At 38.8% G+C, this 12,400-nt stretch overlaps 1 protein-coding gene across 7 annotated transcripts in view; it reads left to right on the top strand.

Annotated features, from left to right (window-relative positions):
- LOC135461690 (calcium-dependent protein kinase C-like) overlaps positions 1 to 12,400 on the top strand; it is a 100,836-nt gene that overhangs the window by 66,564 nt on the left and 21,872 nt on the right. For 4 of the 7 annotated variants that reach the window (XM_064738887.1, XM_064738884.1, XM_064738883.1 and 1 more), the window contains exons 6-10: positions 8,775 to 8,931; positions 9,247 to 9,478; positions 9,927 to 10,058; positions 10,487 to 10,660; positions 11,588 to 11,679. In XM_064738887.1, coding sequence (XP_064594957.1) covers positions 8,775 to 8,931; positions 9,247 to 9,478; positions 9,927 to 10,058; positions 10,487 to 10,660; positions 11,588 to 11,679 — 787 coding nt within the window. The remainder of the gene's footprint in view (positions 1 to 8,774; positions 8,932 to 9,246; positions 9,479 to 9,926; positions 10,059 to 10,486; positions 10,661 to 11,587; positions 11,680 to 12,400) is intronic. The other 3 variants (XM_064738889.1, XM_064738885.1, XM_064738888.1) reach the window with 1 other exon arrangement.

Genomic DNA, 12,400 nt, shown 5'->3' with positions numbered 1-12,400 from the left:
GGTTGACATGTATGGTTGAGTATAGAAGTGGTTTACATGTATGGTTGAGTATAGAAGTGGTTTACATGTATGGTTGAGTATGGAAGTGGTTTACATGTATGGTTGAGTATGGAAGTGGTTTACCTGTATGGTTGAGTATGGAAGTGGTTTACATGTATGGTTGAGTATAGAAGTGGTTTACGTGCATAGTTGGGTGTGGAAGCGGTTTTTATGTACTGTTGAGTATGGAATTGGTTTTGGTTGAGTATGGAAGTGGTTTATATGTATGGTTGAGTATAGAACTGGTTTACATGTATGGTTGAGTATGGAAGTGGTTTTGGTTGAGTAGGGACGTGGTTTACATGTATGGTTGAGTATGGAAGTGGTTTTGGTTGAGTATGGAAGTGGTTTACGTGTATGGTTGAGTAGGGACGTGGTTTACATGTATGGTTGAGTATGGAATTGGTTTTGGTTGAGTATGGAAGTTCTTTATATGTATGGTTGAGGATGGAAGTGGTTGACATGTATGGTTGAGTATGGAAGTGGTTTACATGTATGGTTGAGTATGGAAGTGGTTTTGATTAAGTATGGGAGTGGCTTTGATTAAGTATGGGAGTGGCTTACATGTATGGTTGAGTATGGGAGTGGTTTACATGTATGGAAGTGGTTTATGTGTAGGGTTGAGTAGGGAAGTGGTTTACATGTATGATTGAGTATGGAAGTGGCTTACATGTAGGGTTGAGTAGGGAAGTGGTTTACATGTAGGGCTGAGTATGGAAGTGGTTTACATGTTTGGTTGAGTATGGAAGTGGTTTTATGTGTATGGGTGAGTAGGGAAATGGTTTACATGTATGGTTGAGTAGGGAAGTGGTTTACATGTATGGTTGAGTAGGGAAGTGGTTTTGGTTGAGTAGGGACGTGGTTTACATGTATGGTTGAGTATGGAAGTGGTTTTACGTGTATGGGTGAGTAGGGAAGTGGTTTACATGTATGGTTGAGTAGGGAAGTGGTTTACATGTATGGTTGAGTATGGCAGTGGTTTACGTGTATGGGTGAGTAGGGAAGTGGTTTACATGTATGGTTGAGTAGGGAAGTGGTTTACATGTATGGTTGAGTATAGAAGTGGTTTACATGTATGGTTGAGTATGGAAGTGGTTTACCTGTATGGTTGAGTATGGAAGTGGTTTACATGTATGGTTGAGTATAGAAGTGGTTTACATGTATGGTTGAGTATGGAAGTAGTTTACATGTATGGTTGAGTATGTAAGTGGTTCTTTTGTCATTTAACTGCTAAAATAGTTCAGGAATCTCAAACAACCCAGTCAGTCCGGTTGGTATGGTGTTTTTTTACGGTAAGTAGATTAGAGAATAATTGCTGGCAAATAAACTGCACCAGAAAAAAATAAACAAATGTTTTATATCATTGAACGGATCCTGATCAGAAGCTATTGTTATTCCACTGAAGGATTTAGTTGGAAGTTTTCAAGTAATTTTCTCATTGTGGAAAAAATAAACAAAATGGACATCAAACTAAACCTGCATCAAATACCCATGACATAAAGCTGGAGAAAAGATTAAAATGGCATTGATACCAGTGGCTTCACTCAGCGTGCACGGGTGCCATCATGAAGCGCCTGGTTCAGTGTGATGATGGACTTTGTATTGTTCTCAGACTACTCCTCTGCCCTCAGGACCGCAAGGCTAAAGAGGTCTATTTGACCATTAATAGATTGACACCTAGACTGTTTTAACCACATGCTGTTTGCCTCTTAGCCTCGTTGATGTTTTGCAAACACTTCCATTTGTTTTCTCTGTTAGAAACATATTGAATTCACCTTTCTCAACAGGTTTCCACTTAAAGTCTTGCCTTCACCTGTGTCATCAGATCCTGTTTGCTAAGATGATAAGTACTTTCACTGCAGCTCCGAAATGTTGACTGCTATACTTTTTGCTCCAGATTTAGATATTATGTTAATATTAGCATATTGTGTATATTAGGCATGTAAAAGTGAATGGTCCAAACATTTATAGTGTGATCAGATCTCCTGTAGTATCCAAACATTTATAGTATGATCAGGTCTCCTATAGCATCCAGACATTTATAGTATGATCAGATCTCCTATAGTATCCAAACATTTATAGTATGATCAGGTCTCCTATAGCATCCAGACATTTATAGTATGATCAGGTCTCTTGTAGTATCCAAACATTTATAGCATGATCAGGTCTCCTATAGCATCCAAACATTTATAGTATGATCAGGTCTCTTATAGCATCCAAACATTTATAGTATGATCAGGTCTCCTATAGCATCCAAACATTTATAGTATGATCAGGTCTCTTATAGCATCCAGACATTTATAGTGTGATCAGGTCTCCTGTAGCATCCAAACATTTATAGTATGATCAGGTCTCCTATTGTATCCAAACATCTATAGTATGATCAGGTCTCCTAAAGCATCCAGACATTTATAGTATGATAAGGTCTCTTGTAGTATCCAAACATTGATAGTATGATCAGGTCTCCTATAGCATCCAAACATTTATAGTATGATCAGGTCTCCTATAGCATCCAAACATTTATAGTATGATCAGGTCTCTTATAGCATCCAAACATTTATAGTATGATCAGGCTTCCTATAGCATCCAAACATTTATAGTATGATCAGGTCTCCTATAGCATCCAAACATTTATAGTATGATCAGGTCTCTTATAGCATCCAACCATTTATAGTATGATCAGGTCTCCTATAGCATCCAAACATTTATAGTATGATCAGGTCTCTTATAGCATCCAAACATTTATAGTATGATCAGGCCTCTTATAGCATCCAAACATTTATAGTATGATCAGGTCTCCTATAGCATCCAAACATTTATAGTATGATCAGGTCTCCTATAGCATCCAAACATTTATAGTATGATCAGGTCTCTTATAGCATCCAAACATTTATAGTATGATCAGGCTTCCTATAGCATCCAAACATTTATAGTATGATCAGGTCTCCTATAGCATCCAAACATTTATAGTATGATCAGGTCTCTTATAGCATCCAACCATTTATAGTATGATCAGGTCTCCTATAGCATCCAAACATTTATAGTATGATCAGGTCTCTTATAGCATCCAAACATTTATAGTATGATCAGGCCTCCTATAGCATCCAGACATTTATAGTATGATCAGGTCTCCTATAGCATCCAAACATTTATAGTATGATCAGGTCTCCTATAGCATCCAAACATTTATAGTATGATCAGGTCTCCTATAGTATCCAGACATTTATAGTATGATCAGGTGAGTAGCAGTAATCAGTAGCTCAAACTGTAAAGTAAATGTTCTCCACCAACTGGCACAAATAACAAGTGAATCCAAGTGAATCCACAAAGAACAAGTCAATCCAACTGAATCCACAAAGAACAAGTGAATCCACAAAGAACAAGTGAATCCACAAAGAACAAGTGAATCCAACTGAATCCACAAAGAACAAGTGAATCCACCAAAACCAAATTCTGGTTTCCAAGCAGTGAACTCTCTTTTCTGGTCAGTCAGGATTGTCTGTAGAACTCAGACGTGTAAAATGGACATCCATATTGGTTTGTTTTGGATGTTTTAATGAAAGGTGGCATTAGAATGCAACATTCTGATTGTTGTCTTTTATTTGCTGTGGAACTTTTAATCCTTTGTGTTCAGTACTGGATGCATGAAATTTGCATGATCGTGCAATGTGACATTAGTATGGAACAGTGGGTATACTGCTGGTAATTAAAGAATGATTGGATGCTTTGCTTATTCATGAAACTCCTTCACCAAGAATCAGTGCAAATGACTAGCCCACTGCTAAACCATCAACCCACTTTGTTGTTTTGGTCATGTCAAACACTACAGGTTGTTTTATGGTTTACTGGAATCATAGACCTCTCAAACCATGAACTTATTGTGCATTTTTTCTGTAAAAGAGCTGTATTATGCTGATTATCTGTTTGTGAAAAACTAGTATAGGAATATTTGATCTGCTACTCGGGAATATATGGCTTATATAAGACTGGTCACAAACATAAACATGAGACTGACTTCAGTCCTAGTGGATGAACGGCATGCACAGAATCGCTGTGGATATCATCCTGATGTTTGGCTAGACCATAATTACAGACCTCATTAATTTTGCCTTCTGAAACATTGGAATATATCACCATGTGCAGTGCGCCTTCTTGTGGATTATATTACAGATCTATACAACACTTGGACAAGACATTTGTCATGTTTCGTGTATTGTTGTGTTACAAAAACAAAAAAAGCCACAGACTTGTTTGTGTACTTGTTCAGACTGTCTGTACCAAGGCAGTGGGCAGGTGCAGTGGTGCAAGGACAATGTAAGAGACAGGAAGACCCACAGGGCTAACACCCTCTCTCATAGGACTGAGGATATGGCAAATTTTCTCAGACTTAATTGATTTAAACAACAGTTGATGTTATTAATAACTTATACTGAGAAAACCATTGATTGGAGAACAGCTTTAGGGTGGCGGTCAGAGATGTCAAGGATGTTACAAGCTGGTCTCCATAGCAACAGCTGAATGTCTCCATTAAAATAGTCTGCTCTAAGCTTACTCTCTCGAATTTGTCGTAAAGTAGACCATTGACATTTCAGAACAGTCTTGTCCCTCTGAAGGTTTTATTAGACTGGTGACAGTTGAAAATTTTGGTGATTGCAAGAGTATCTTTATGCTGGTTGAAGACATAACTAAATGAACTGTTGGGTGCATTTAGATGTGGAAGTATCGTTATTAAATATTAAAACATGAAGTAAATGTAAATCCTTTACCAGATAGTAGAGACTATGTGAAAGAGTATATCTTCTCAGCAATGCGTTCGCTGTGGGTTCAAGTCAAATGCATGCTGGATTTCTCTCATGTCATATGTGGTAAGGTCTGCCAGCAACTTGGGTGCAGGTTACCCTGGATTCCTCACACCATAATACTGTGAAATGTTCTTGAGTACAACGTAAAACACCAATCAAATAAATAAATAAATGAAAGAGATCTCTTGGATTATATAAGGTATGGTAGAAATGATATCTCAAGAATAATGCATTAATCATACAAATATGGAATTAGAATTTGTTACACATTATCATGCTGTTGAATCTAGTTTACTGTGTATATATCTGTGTACATTTCGCGTATGGAATTGTCGTGCATCAAATCATCATATTAATAAGCACACTCCAGGGAACCTGTGACAAGCTCCATTTCCTCTTATGCTGTCATCAGATGTTGATTTACCACAGCAGATCAGACATCCATGTCGTAGATGTATGAATATATTAGGGTTACTCAATGTATGAGCGTACAACACCTGCCTCTTGTGCGATAAAAAACCTTTGTGTTTGTCCTGAGTTTACAAGCCTCCAGTGAACGGCATGTCGGCATTGGCCTCCATGATACATGTCGGCATTGTCCCTCCATAATACATGTTTATTGTCATCTAGAGGCTGTCATTATGCAGGGTGTGAGGCATGTCATTGGTTTGTTTGCTCATAACTTGGCAAGAAAGTATTTTGGGAAAATCCCGTGTGAGCAGACAGAATAATGTTCCAAAATGTTCCTGGGACTGCTATGGCTAATAACATCAGAGACATTTTAAAGTGATTTAACTAGCCCCTGTGCTAGTGCTCTAGGGTCATGCATGGTGAAGAGCTGAAGCCGGAACAGCTGCTTAATGTGTCTGTGACATGGTATGACTAGGGCCCTGAAAGGCCAGTGTGGCCTCGCTGGTGTCATGGATGGTGCGTGGTCGTCTATTGTAGGAGGGGCTTGTGTGCCCCTGACGGCGGGGCTGGCAATGTATCAGGCAGCATGTTGTTGTCATCCCGAGCAGGCAGGCGCTGCCTCATCCCAGAAGACAGACATTTTCCCCATGCAGTCAGCACCTGTGGCCACCAGGGCCTTTTACTGTATCCTGCCCAAACCATGTCTAATACATATAGCCACCTGCAGCAGCTTTGAGCAGCATTTCAAATCAGAAGTGGCAGAAATTGCTTTTCGGGGAAATGACTGCTTGACAGTACATGTGCAGTATATAAATATGTATTCCATTTAGGAATGTTGATTTAGTTTCTTAGAAAGCGACAAGTTTGTTTTCAGTGAATTTCCTGAATGGTCAGGTATGTTAGTGAGATCCTGCACATGCTACTGATACCTGTACTGGGGGAAGCACACTCATGCAAAGGTTTTTCATGCAAATACTTGATAATTTGAAATGCTATTGCATTAAAACACGTACACACGTGATTTGATTGATAACATGACGTTGAAATCATTTTGACCACATTTGCATATTGCTTGACATGATGCGGTATTTGATCTCTGACCAAGGCACTTCTGGATCTCATCAGCTGACCACGACCATGAACTGATCAGTTCATGGTCACCTTCCTGTTATCGGCTCAGTTTAATTACATTCCAATGAGAAATTAGAGGTTTGGTTGTCTGGTGGTTTGCCATGCTGTGCCTGTCATTTGTGTAGGGATGCACACACACATGAAGGATGAAGAGGAGAGCTTGACCAGGACAGCTGGACCTGCCTTAGTTTGGTCTCTTCTAACTCGGAGATACCACCAGACTGAGCGAACTATTCAATAAGTACTATCATTTTGGGGTATAGCCGGACAATTATGTGGCAAGGGAGTGTTTGGTGGGCCTTGGGCGATAACAGGGCACTCGGAATACCCAGCTGAAATGTATATGACTGTGGAGATGTAGCGGGTTGTGGAGCTGGTGGGCTAAACTACTCCTCAATGGACCTGTCATTTTTGATCAATAACAGCTCCCGGTGGAAGCAAAGAGCACAATATGATGAGACAGACAGCATTTTGATGATCAATCAGAGGACAAGCACTTGTACCACATCTCACCAATATCAACGTGCTGTAATTAATTTTCTCTTTGTTGTCTTTTGTACATGTAACTAGCATTGTTTTGTACATTGGCATGTAGACGTGCATGTAGTCTTTGAGAGAAATACAGAACATGTGGGCTTTTTTTCAGATTTGTGGCCAATTTTTGGAAGGAGTTCTGCTTTTATTTAACATAAAATATTCTGGTATTAGTTCGTGCTGAGAGGAGATTGTTGTGAAGACGCACATCTAGGGCCTGTTGTACAAAGTGAAGGGAACGTGCACATAACTGCAGCCTGTAGCATTATCTTTGTGACACCACAGCGTTTACTTGTAGTGTACTGTATGTAATGCTACATGTTCTTCACACACATACAAGTTTTAGATTCATATAAGTGCACATAGGTACTGTAGAGTTGAGTAACAGGCTTGCTCACATCTTTGTATAGTTTCACATCTTTGTATAGTTATCAAAACAAACTGTACATTTACATATACGTTCTGTGATTGTGTCATTTTGCTGTTTTCTGTCTTGTGTCCAGTTAGCTTCTGGTTTATGGCAGAAGATCTGACAGGTTCCTAGCAACAAACCCGCGGAGGCTCCATCTATCCCTGTCTGCATTCCTGCTGCCATTAATCTCACAGCTGTCTTCCATAAATGGAAACTTGCTGAGTACATTATAAGACACCTACAAAGCAAATAAATAAAGCCCACTTTTTACTTATGGAGCAATAACAGGTATATTTTGTTATGTGACCTGCATGTTGTTAAGTGTTTGCATTAGATGCTGTTAAAGACACATTGCAGTTTAAAGCCTGCTATAATACCCTAGATACAGTGTACATTGTAAGGTTTAATTAGCTGTCAGTAAGAATATCCACATCCTACATGCATTTTTGGATACTGAAATGTGAAGGCATCAGGCGGTTTGAGATCTGATGTCAACTGGTGCGATTGATCACAGCAAATCTTGGCTGTCTTCAATAATTCTTTAATCAAGGCATGTGATAAGCTGGATGGGTGAGATTAGAGAGCGTTTGAGGGGTCTCGTGGTGATATGCTTGTCATACTTCACTCCCAGGCTTGTTTCCTTGCCTTAGTGTGCTTCACCTTTATGAATGAGGAAGGCCATTTTGGCATCTGACGTATATCATCTCTCAGAAGCCCAGCCTTGGGCCAAAAATTTATGACATGGCTTGTCAGTAACAAGTAAAGCAAGCGTCCATTGTCATCAACAGTGGGCTGCAGAGGAAACTTCCTCGTAATGAGCCCATCTTGAGAGAGAAATTCATCGCCTCCATCTATCCCAATATGACACAAATGAAGCCGTTTTTCAAATTTCATTTTAGTGAAGTAATAAGCTTTTTGTATTGCTTTTTGTGGTATCCACACCATTGCAACAGGAAAAGTTATTGGTTATTATTTTACTGACAGTGTTTTTTACATGATGCTTTGAAAAATTGCATGGGGGGAAAAGATTCAATGAAAAATTTCCTAATATAAAGGAGAAGTGGAGGATACTGTGCATGAGAGCAAGACGAGACTGATGTCTCTTAAGGATTCAACCATCTGAAAGCAGCACATTTGCTTCAGACTGAAAACATTTCATCATGCAGTGTAATTTGTTTGTGCAAGATTATAACCCTCTCCACAAGCTTTCATCTTCAGTCACTAGAGTAATGAAAACTTATAGCCTTCACATTCCAATGTTGGATTATGTATGTATTACAGCCAAGGTGCTGTGAACGGCGAGTTATTGAACATTAAGGAAACATCATTTTCACCTTGTAGATCAAGGGTTATGGCCAGCTGTTGCACTTTGGTAATTTGCCAAGATTTTGCAGACACTTTTATCGTATTAAGGGGAATAATTACTGTACCGTACTTTGTTACAGTGCGGGAAGCCAGAAACCTTATTCCCATGGACCCAAATGGACTGGCTGATCCTTATGTGAAAGTAAAACTTATTCCAGATGAAGGCAACAAAACCAAAAAGAAAACCAAAACAGTGAAGGCCACGCTCAACCCGGAATGGAATGAAAGTTTTACTTTGTAAGTAAATTGTTAGTCCTCTGCTGGGCTTTTGTTACTCAAATTAAGCTGTGTCTCTTCTTATAATGTCTTGCCTCCTGAAATCAAACTTATTTACTGTGCTTGTCAGCATTGCCTTGTGTCCACAACTGTATTAGGTGAGTCTCTCTCTCTCAATCTTTCTTTCTGCTTCAGACAGGGCTTTTCCACCTATTGGTTCTGACAAAACTTTGATTCATAATTTTGCCAACTGTTTGATGCAGATATGCAGTTTTTGGTGTGTGGTTTCTGGCGGTTCTATACTTGGTAGTCATTCCCTTCTCTCTGTTACCACAGTGATCTCACGGCGGAGGACCATGCTAAGCGTCTCTCTGTAGAAGTATGGGACTGGGACCGTACCTCACGTAATGACTTCATGGGCTCTCTGTCCTTCGGGATCTCAGAAATTCTGAAAAACCCGATCGAGGGCTGGTTTAAATTGCTTAGTCAGGAAGAAGGAGAGTTTTATGGAATACCAGTCCCTGATGATGTGACAGCCAATATGCAAGAACTAAAGAAACGCTTTCAGGTAATGCTCAAAGATGTGCACCTGTTTGATGTAAGTGCTTCATTGTTAAAGGCTTAAATTGGAATGTCCCAGCTATAAGAGTTTGGGGAATTCTGTGGGTACTGAATGACTCATAGATCTACAAGCACAAGCTTTTTACTCTTTGGATGTTCTCTGGATTAGGAATTGTTATGCAATTACAAGCGGGCCATCCATCACTAGGTTCTCCAGGTAGGAGTTCAAATCCCACTGTTGACTCAAGAATGGCTGTTGTCTGTTAATGCAGAATGATTTACAGGATTAGTACCTAGCATGGCTTTGAATGTCCATCTTGACTTCTGAAAGAGTACTTTTTAAATAGCGGATTCCTGTGCAATTTTCAGTACAGTGTATTCTTGTAGTTTATACAGTGTATTACAATTGGTATAGTTATTACAGAGTAATACATACACTGTATGTTTCCTTTCAGAAGCAGTTAAATATAGATGACAGAAAGCTGCCCCCCAGTCAGGACATATCCAAGAACCTTTCCAAACAAGACATTGTCAGAGCTAGTGATTTTAATTTCCTTACAGTTCTGGGAAAGGGCAGCTTTGGCAAGGTCAGTGTATTGTGAAGTGAATTGGTGAATCAGAATATGGAATTAAGTCAGATGACTGCTATACAATATCAGGGTAAAGAAGATGTTGAACAACCAAACTACAATAGAGCACATTGCAAGCATAATTTGTCAAGAGTATATAGATACATTTACTAGACAGAAATTTTTTTTAAGTATGGATTTTGTAAGAAGTGAAAGTCAGTGATCTTATGAAAGATTCTTTTCTTGTTTTTTGTTTTTTAATTATTTTTTAATTTTGGCCAGAAGAAGTATATGTATAAGGAAAATGGGTGACAATGTTAGACCCTAGATTAGTAGCTGTTACCTATGATATCTGTGTATAATTGTCTGATGGTCTTTGAAGCACAAAGAAAAAGCCCATGAATACATGTATTGTAATGGTCATGTTGCCTTGTCTGTTCATGAAGGTGGTCATGGCAGAAAGAAAAGGTACGGAGGAACTGTACGCGGTAAAAATTCTCAAAAAAGATGTGATCATACAAGATGACGACGTGGAATGTACGATGATAGAAAAACGGGTTTTAGCTCTGGCTAACAAACCCCCGTTCCTTGTTCAGCTTCACTCCTGTTTCCAGACCATGGTAGGTAACTTTTTCAGATCAGCAAAGAAAATGTGTGCAAGTTTTGATAATGACGGGAGATACCTGAGACATGTTGCATTTGGCGTACATGTACATTCCCCGAAAATATTTTTGTGATAAACGGCAGTTATTTTCATGTTACATATGTGTAAGTTAAGGAAATTGCCTCCTTCAACTCGAGTTTAACAATTCCTGTTCAAAATAATGTGTTCAGTTATTGAATTTGTTTCACTTGTAAGTGATTTAGCATTGATTTTGGCATTGTTTCAATTGTATCAAATTGCTTCTGTATAGATACTTGAATGATAAGCTAGGCATAGTGGAAGGAAACGTGGTTAATTTCTTTCCAGAGACAGGAATATGGATGTGTTCATCAGATTTATATGGAATATCACATATTATGTTTTGGGTTGTGCTCAGGTCTTGTGTCAGAATGATCTTTGGTATTGAGATATGGTGGGAAGTCTGTGAATTAGACTCATGACCCAAAGCTGACCGGCAAAGTTTGGCCATGCTGGACTGGTCAATTAAGAGGTCATCTCAGGGGGAATTAGCGGCCTCCACACTGCCATCTATACTTCATGTTTGATTGACACCTCACAGTGTTTACTGACAATAATGTGTGTCGGACATTCACCAGCCTCCCCCTGCCTTTGTGCTGAGGACTGATGGCTGGTAATGACGGATCATCCGCTCCACCGCCTGGGTCAAAACTATACTCACTAACACCATCCCTTAATAGACACCAATCCAGAACAGTAACTATGCCATTTCCTCAGAGGATTGAAGACAAAATAGGGAATCTTCCAAGCATTAAACTGCCTTATTAGTAATGGATGGTGTAAAGTGGTAGACTGTCCAGTTTTAATCAGAGAGTATTGAACAATCACATGGTCATTTGATAACTGATGAATGTTTTCTGTTCAGGACCGATTGTATTTTGTGATGGAATATGTCAACGGAGGAGATTTAATGTACAGAATTCAACAAGAAGGCAAATTTAAAGAACCTGTTGCTGTGTAAGTCAATAAAATGATGTTCATAAAAAATTAATCGGATATATTTCCTATGACATCAGATTTTTGATGGAAAAACTTAATGACTTGGTTTTTATAGGTGCTAGCATTCACCATGTTGTGATTGGTTTGGTTTAGCCAACCAGCAGATGGCTGTAGCTAGATTTCCCTGAACTTGGTTTTCTCCCCGCCCAGTGCTGGCTGTAATTGTATAATTGAAATATTCTTCAGTATGGTGTAAAACACCATTGAGATAAATAATCAAATTGTATATGATTTGGTATGACATATTTTCAGAAAAGAAACCAGATAGAAATTACATATGTAACTTGTATGTTATCCGAAACATGTATGTGCCATATGGCATGAAGTAATCTTGACATCATATGTAATTGTCAATGTTCTATAAAACACTATGAAGGAATCGTTAAGGTTTTGCTTGCTTTTGATAGCAAATAATTATTATATTTCAAAACTTTTATCGAGATGTGAAAAGATGGGTACAAGTTTAGAGAGCTACACGAGTGTCTGAATTTTTAAAAAGTCGAGTTAAATGAAAAGGGTCAAGAATGTTTCAGTTACTTTTTTAAATTGAAAGAAAAAAACTGCAGTGTATAAATTGCACCTTTGTATGATTCAGATATGATAATGCAGAACATAAGGTCTCCTCTTTTGCATGGCATAAGAATATGCTAGAACAGATGGTGTCACACCATTGTTGTGG

The sequence above is a fragment of the Liolophura sinensis genome, chromosome 1, assembly GCF_032854445.1.
Source record: "Liolophura sinensis isolate JHLJ2023 chromosome 1, CUHK_Ljap_v2, whole genome shotgun sequence".
In the NCBI taxonomy this organism is placed as follows: Eukaryota; Metazoa; Mollusca; class Polyplacophora; order Chitonida; family Chitonidae; genus Liolophura; species Liolophura sinensis.
Note: the sequence above shows the minus strand (reverse complement) of the source record. Positions and strands in the feature narration are given on the sequence as shown.